Here is an 8,396-nt window from a genome sequence, read left to right as displayed (position 1 = left end):
CACACACACACACACACACACACACACACACACACACACACACACACACTGTTTCTGTTGGACCGCCCTGCAGGAATTCACTTATTTGTGGAAATGTTAAGAATTCAAGCAATGAAGCTTAGAAAATTGAATGTTAACCAAATACAAAACACTCCCTGAGTGGTAGTGTGGTCACACTGTAGCTCTGTACTATGACGCTCTTTTAATTTATCTACATTTTTGTGACATAAAATGTTACTAAGCACACTAGCAGTTAGTCGCCTACAAGACAGCCGGCAACAACCCTCTTCCTCCTTCAATACTTCTCCCACATGGCTGGTTTTCAGTTTCCCTCAGCAGACAATGGCCTCTCTGTTTTGACTGCTAACCACTTTCTCACCTATCCTTGATGCTCACACACTCTCACAGACACACACTGGGCATAGACACAAATCAATTTTCATGTTTATATCTATGGAAACACATACACGGACACACACATATGCATGTACACACAAATACAGACACTCACTAACAGCCAAAGTAGGTAAAAAGCAGCAATATTGCTGGTGTGATACCATCCTGAGGATGCCAGGGCTGAGCTGAAGTGTGGAACATGCCTTTGATGTGAATCCAGAGCATGGGCATGTAACAAACGCAGATACCAAATTACACTCTGCCCTGCTTTGATCTCTAAAACCCCATGTCTGCAAACTACAGAGGTAATAAGATTGTGTGTGTAAGTGAGCGAGTATCTTGATGTGTGTGTACATCTCTGCCTGCATGATCAGCATTAACATAAGAAAGTAAAGATGCATAAATGTGCACGTGTGTGGGTATCTGCATGCTTGAGTGCAAATGTGCATGGTATGGGCAGTGTGTGTGTGTGCGTGTGTGTGTGTGCATGTGCGTGTGTGTGTGTGTGGTGCAGAGTGGCTCATGCAGTTATTGAAGGGCAGGAGTTACAGCTTCTAGCCATGGGGAACTAAACCCTAGCAGAGGCTTGTGGGCACCTGGTAAAAACATGTTCCTGGAGACCTTCTGCCAGGTTTGTCTTGTCGTCACATCGTCCACAGTGGACTCCCCACTCTGCCTTCCCAGCCGACGATGATCAGGTTGCGTCTTGGATTTCCATCTGAACCACCCTCTAATGTCATGACAGTTGAGTGTGAACAAAACCACTTCTCAGCCCTGTAAAGTCAGCCCCTCACAGGAATTAGCACAACACATGTTTATGTGTCCCTCATTACCTAAATGTGTTTGAGGTTTTGGAGTGATACACTGAGGGATGGATGATACACTGTGAATCAAATACTGAGGTGACGTTATGTTGTAATTATGAATGTACTGTAGTTACTATAAAGAGACAAGCATCTTTTAGAGACTGACCATAGCTGTTTGGATAATAGATGATATCTGTGCCTTGAGATGAGCAACAAGAGGATCGTGAAAATAACTTTGAATTTCATCGTTATGCAGACTAATTTCAGCGGTGAAGCATGAGGAATTGCTTTATTTCACTAAATTGTTTAGGAAACATGCTTTATTTCTTTTCCATCACATCTCATAAAAAATGTCACCAGGCTTGAACGTTTAATAAAAAAAGAGCACAAAACACTGTGAAAAACACATGCATGAGGCAAGAAAGTAGCACAAGGCTATAAACAGTATATGAAGTCACATAGAATATTAGAAAACGTTAAATTGTTATCATACAATCACATTTAAATACAAAATATTATTGGCACTGTTTCGTACTGACAATGCATCTTTTAATGTGAGTAAAATTAAAAAGATATACACAACATGGTATACCTTCATTTAAGACTTATTTAAGGAAATATAACAGATAAACATTATAATTTGAATCATAAATAAGACACCTGAGACATCTTGGCAGCCCAAAGGTCTGAGAAAAAAAAAGTGTAATCCCCACATTGCTGGTTGAGTCAATTCCTCTCTACGCTCACTATCACATAAATGCAAAAATACCTGAATAAATGCCTAAAAGAAAATAGAAATCTCAAGTAATTATCTCAGAATGAAAACTCTAAAAACAAAGAATACTCATTACCAACTATAGGACATGGATCTCCCACAACCAGAAGCTTTTGTTATGCAGTGGGCAACACAGTCCATATGTACAAGTACTAACCATCTGTAAAAGTTAAATAGATGTTTGTTGTTGCTATGTTCTAAGTAGTAAACACATTTTTCTGGGTTGTGTATGGCTTGTAAACACAGGGGGATTCGGGGAGTAATAAAGGGGGTGGGTATTGCCTTGTTAAAGCCAAAAATAAAATGTTCACATTTTTTTTGCTGAAAAACTATGACAATTTGTCTCCCTGAATCTCCTTGTTAAAGTTGAACGAGTCATCCAATGCTTGTAAATACCGGAGCAGCACAGCCAGGATAATGGGGATGATGAAGAGTGCTGCCTGCGGGAGGTTGAACGCTCTTCATGAGTGTCTGGCGGCACTTAGTGGTGAACGTCTGCTACTGAGAGACTTCCCTGAGGTCGCAAGACTACACTGTCCACTCACATGAGCAGAAGGCATTCATGGCATGTATGTCTGTCTAACAAATGTGGCACATTACTGCAAATACTGATAATAATCCTACTGCTGTTCAGTGACCTCCAATCATTATGTAGCTTGTTTACAAATACATGTAAACACTTCTGTCTGCCAAAATGGCTGAGTGATGTAATGGAAACTATGCATGCACTGGGATCTAATGTCTCACCAGGAATAGAGGGCCAAGTATAAAGAACTGTGTTTTTATTAAACACTGAGACAGTTGACCCATCATGTCTGGCTGTGGCATCAAGATGGTTCCTCATTGAGAAGAAAAAATATTCAGATTTAAGAAAACAAGGCAAGTAGCTGTTTAAAAAGGTACCTGAGCAGCTACTGTAAGTATTATCCGAGGCACTTTAGAAGTGTCAAAGAAATTAAATTAAAGGACATTTGTGTCATTCTTTTGCCCAGTTGTACATATTGATGAGTAGATTAAATGCTTACAAAATAAGGCACATTCTGGATTCCCACACGGACTCACAGTCGTAACCGTTTAGTTCAGGGTTGTTCAGTTCGTCAAACATACCACTGTTGATCATCTCCTTCTGCCATTGAATGGAGACAGCACCCGTGCTAAACTGCTTAAAAAATTTCTCATCCTTGCTCTCGAACGTAATATTCTCAACCTCGGAGGTGTCCCTGAACTTATCCGTGTCCTTGGCATAGACCACATTGGATTTTGGCACCCAGGGGGCCTCCACCAGCCCGGCCTCCAGCCGACGGAAGTTGATGCTTTTGAAAAACACGTGGTTTCGTGGGTCATCCTTGCTAGTATTAGAAAGACACAAAAACAGTTCATGATTGGACTGAAATAGAAACCTAGGTTACACAAGCAGGAGGCAGGTGACATGACTAAACTGGACACTAAAAATGTTGATATGGCCATGAAAAATTGCTTTTAGAATAAATTTGAAAGAATGTAGTTTGTATGTTTGGTCAATTAATTTAACTTACAGAGAAATAACAATAACATCTTCATTATACAACACCTTTCGTAACAGAGTCAAGAGAGAAAAAAAGAACAAAGCATCCACTGAAATGAAAAAAATAAAGAAATACAATACAGTGTGAAGAAGTAAAGTGTACCTACAGTCCAAATTACACCCATACAGGTGTTTTTACTTAATTATCCTGATTAGACCCTTGCTCTCCTGTTAGTTTAATTGGTTTATTTGTTGCACCTGTTGGAGCGGGACAACTCCCGTCTCTATTGTTCTTATTAATGCACTCACATAAATACATGCAATAAATAAAAGCACACCTGTTTGGGTGTGCAGGGCTTTGAAATTATGGAAGATGTAAATAATAAATGAGCACTCAAAGGCTGTTATGTATAAGTAGGTCTTAAGATGAGCATTAAAAGGGGTCAAAAAAGTCAGCACTCAGAGTTTCTCTGGAGGACTTCTCCATATGATGGAGGCACTAACAACAAGAGGTACTGTATACCACTGAGAGTAATGGAAAGTGTAAGAAAGTCAGTTCTGCATTTGGGAAGTCAGTGGAGAGAAAGGTGACGTGGTGCTTGCACTTGTTTTAGTCTGTGATCTGGCTGCTGTGTTTTAACCAAGTTCCATTTGAGTCGGTTGTACATTGATTTTTTTTTATGTGTTTATTTGTTTTCCTAATAATTTCAGTACTGGGTTGTGCTGATAGGAATGCAGTGCATCACTGTAAGCTCATTTCTATCGTCCCTCACCTTTGAAACTTGTCTAAACCAGTATTTCCCCATCTTTTTGGCTTTTGACACCTTAAGATTGCACACATTGTGCATGTCGATGACTTGTGAGCGGTTCCACCTGTGATTTTCAGATAAATCATGGTCATTTGGTTTTTACTAACGACAATGTCCAGTCCAGAAGAGACAGGAAAACAACCGTTTTGTGTAGCAGAACTAAAGTATGTTTTGTCATTTTTACTCTTCTTATAATTATCTCTTGACCTCTTTTAAGGTGTCCAGACCTCCACCGTTCTGGACTTAAACATAGCATTGTACTCTGGGACTCTTTGCTTCATGTTGTCTAAACCAACGTCCTGTGACAAACTTGTGCTTGAGAAAAATTAAAGTTTTTACTTACTGGCACCCAAGGCGATGTGTCACCTTCTTCTTGAGGAAGCAACTGATGATATCTTTGGTCGGAGCATCAAAGCGTTTGTGTTCAAACTTGCACTCGTCCTCCAGAGTGCGACGAGTCACCTCCTCATTCTGCACCTTTTCTTTGAAGTCTTTAAAAGGCAAACGGGCAGCAACCATCTCATATAGGCTGCAGCCCAGAGCCCACCAGTCCACGGACGTGCGGTAGTACTCCTGCCTCAGAATCTCAGGGGCCATGTAACCAGTTGTACCAGCCTGACAACACACAAAAGGGGAGAGAGAAACTAGGATGATGGAGAATTCAAAGAGGCATAAGCCTTCTCCATTTTTCTGGGGTTTAACTTCCACAATAATTGCAATTCTTCACTCTGTTTCGATATTCAGGTCTTGTTAGAACCTGACCAGGGGCATTGATGGTGTATTGTGCTCTGTTTCACCTGCTCAGGGACTGTACAAAGATGCTGAGTGAGGCAAGGGAAGGGAGTTGGAGTGTTAGCAAGGGAGGACTTTATTTTTGAATTATAATAAAAATGATTATACCATTAGCATTAGATTTGGGGTAAACTATTTTAAATGTGTAATGCTTTAAGTTATTTAGTTATTAATGGTGAATTGAGTTGTAGAAATACTTTTGTGTTATTTTTTTAGATATTGGTGGATGGTTTTGCAAATCATACTAGATTGTTTAAGTAGGTTCACCTCCTCTGCCACCCCAATTATGTTAGTACAGTCCATTAGCTCCGCCACTCTAAACCAGTGATTTCCACTCTGGGGATCAGAAAATAAACCGGACAGGGACAAGATTATTAGCAACATGGGAAAGTACAAAACAGTGCAAAACAAAGTTCTACTTTGTCAAATATTTGCTGTTTTCTTCTGAATTACTGGATTATTTTATCACAGACCTAAAAAACTAATACATTTAAATCTCAGGCAAACATTGGTTTATTTAAAAGGTCACAAGCCAAAAAGGTTGGAAACCCCTGCTAAAATCTGTAGCATCGTACAGACACTGAAAGACAATGATTCAACACACTGCTGTGTGCAGATGAAAATTTAATTTAAAATGACATTTTTTTTTTTTAGGATGGAAATATTTGAGGTCAGACAGAATAATCTAATCTAAATTTGGTTATGTGCAAGAGACTTTCTTGGCAAGCTTCCACATGATGGAAAACCAAATTAAATAACGAAACCTGGAGACAAAAATACAGACACAAGAATGCAGTGTAAAACAATAAAACATTGTTACAGCAAATACAAGCTGGTCAGCTGACAAATGAGACATTATGGTGTACTCAGTCTCCATTGAGTAGAGGCCTGCTGTGAATCTCCTGACTCATCCTCTTGGACAGACACGTGGAGGCCGCATGTGTTATTAGTAAAGCAAAGATTATTGTAACTAGCTAATGCTACCAGGCTTTGCTCAGTCCTCCATACATTTCTCAACCAGTGCAGCATCCAATAGGGGAAGAGGCCAGGCATCTTTTAATAACAATAATTTGAGTTACACATGGTTACGCTCTCTGAGCATGACTAAGAGCAATCCTGTCTATTCCTGGTAAGTCACTTATAGTGGTGGCGACCAAAATTAAAAATTATGGAAAAGACAAACCGCATGATCAGGAGGTTTTGTTGGGTTTGAACCACAAAGAGAGGCTTTGCAGAGTTCATTGCAGTACAAACATTTGACAGCGAGGTCTGTAGGTCAAAATATGGACATGATACCACACTAACCTTCCGGCAGATCGTTTTGTGCTTTGGCAGCTCCACAGCCAATCCAAGGTCTGACAACCGACACTGTCCTTTAGCATCAAGAAGCACGTTCTCAGGCTTCATATCCCGGTACACAATGTCCATAGAGTGCAGGTGGAGTAGCCCAGTGATTATCTGGGCCATGTAGTAAACAACACGCTCCATTCGGATGCCCCGCTCCCCGAGCTCGTAGATGTGGAAGCTAAGGTCTCCTCCGTTCATGAGGTCCATGACCAGGCACAGGTGGGTCTGGTTGTCATAAGCATACGCCAGGTTTACAACGAAGAGACTGTTGACCTGCTCCAGGATCCTCTTCTCCATAAGGGCCATTCTCTCCTCACCTTTCTTCTTCAAGCGCCTCTTATCCAGCTTCTTGCAGGCGTACATGTGGCCTGTGTGTTTCACCTGCACCGCACACACCTGCAAGAAAGAGGGAAATTTGATTTTATAACAGTTTTATTTGTTTGTTACTTTTTACTGTCTGTTGCAACTGTATAATCCTGAAATATGTTTATGTTACATTTTGCAAAGCTGGACAATGTTATTTAACAGTGGCCGCTGTTGCTATGAGTAAAAGTGAAAGTGTGATGATAAACGCTAAACCAAATTTGACAGCGGCCTAAGTAGAGGAAAGGTTGAGGTCAAGTCTCCATTAGCTACTGGTCATACCAAACCAAAAGCTGTTTGTATTAAATTAAGTAAGGGTGCATTTAAATACTCATGAATTCAGCTTTTCATTTGTGGAAGAAGCACTTTTAATTTTTTCTATCTCAATTTATAATGTTATTTGTATCATTAATTGTAAGTCTACAAAAAAATCTACACTTTAATTCAGATGCTCGGATTTCTGGTACCTACCTCACCAAAACCACCTTTTCCCAAAGTCCTTAACTCATAAAAGTATCTGTCAGTGATCTTCTGCTTCTCGTACTCTTTCCACTGCAAGAACCTATAGTAAAAGGGGCTTTTCAGATACTCCGAGAAAGGTCTTCCCCTCAGGAAGTCTCTCGTGGCTTCTCTCATCTGACCCAACATCCTCTCGTCAAAGTTTTTGTTTGTTACATCCTTGCATCTTTCAGCTGCTTCTCCTGTCAGGTAGGAAAGAAAACTCCTGGACTCAGGTTGAAAGAACTTAGCGAGGATGCTCTGTTTGGCCTTCTCTCTGGCTTCATCTTCAGCGAAGCTCCAGTCGTTTAGCTCCTCCAGAAACTCAGTGGTGACCACGTACTGCGGATTAGAGGCCAGAAGAAACTGCTGGAACAACTTCCTCCCAATAGGCTGTTGCTCACACAGTGACTCGTACGTCCTCCCCACTGTTGCCTGGAGAGCAGAGGACATCTTTGGCTTGGGCAGCGTCAGAGAGCGCCACTGTTTTCTCAGCTTATCGCGATCTATCTGCTGAGCCCTTAGGTAGGCAGTGTTGGTCACCAGGTTGTCCAGTCCCAACAGGTCCCCCATGTTGGATGTCTCCTATGACATACCTATGGGCAGCGGGCCTGATCAACTACAACACCACAGCTCACTCATCAGAAGGGTTCCAACCGCAACTGAGCACCTAAGCACTTGCATCCTGAACATCCTCCACCTCTCTTGGGCCACGCCTCTTGGAGCATTAAAAGTACCACTGTCCTCTGGGATTTGTTGTTAGCAAAGTGTCTCTGCACACTTATTCGTACGCAGCACTCAGGGAAAGCAACTTATGTGGTCTGAACCTAAGAGGCTTTAGGCTTGTCTATTTTTAGAAGTGCTTGTGTGCAGTAATTGGGCTGCCAACATCACATGACAAGGTCGTCGATCCTGACTGTAACAAGTTATAGCTGATTATAGTTTATGAGATAAAGAAGCCACAGAGAGAGGTGTGTGTGTGTGTGTGTGTGTGTGTGTGTGTGTGTGTGTGTGTGGTTTGCAATGCGGTGTGCACACTTCATTGCCTATCATGGCAGGCTTCACTAAATCAGCCCTAATAGGTCAAGTAAGCAGCCTAAGATATT

At 41.2% G+C, this 8,396-nt stretch overlaps 1 protein-coding gene across 1 annotated transcript; it reads right to left on the bottom strand.

Moving 5' to 3' along the window:
* Positions 1 to 2,764: 2,764 nt before the first annotated feature.
* LOC116686533 (rhodopsin kinase grk7-b) lies at positions 2,765 to 8,159 on the bottom strand. Its single transcript, XM_032511553.1, has 4 exons — positions 7,264 to 8,159; positions 6,388 to 6,825; positions 4,634 to 4,905; positions 2,765 to 3,326 (listed from the first exon to the last, which is right to left on the bottom strand). The coding sequence occupies exons 1-4, from the start codon at positions 7,861 to 7,863 to the stop codon at positions 2,999 to 3,001; spliced, it is 1,638 nt and encodes a 545-aa protein (XP_032367444.1). The 5' UTR covers positions 7,864 to 8,159; the 3' UTR covers positions 2,765 to 2,998.
* Positions 8,160 to 8,396: the final 237 nt, after the last annotated feature.

The sequence above is a fragment of the Etheostoma spectabile genome, chromosome 3, assembly GCF_008692095.1.
Source record: "Etheostoma spectabile isolate EspeVRDwgs_2016 chromosome 3, UIUC_Espe_1.0, whole genome shotgun sequence".
NCBI lineage: Eukaryota > Metazoa > Chordata > Actinopteri > Perciformes > Percidae > Etheostoma > Etheostoma spectabile.
The sequence above is the reverse complement of the archived record's forward strand: the minus strand, read 5'-3'. Positions and strand labels throughout refer to the sequence as shown.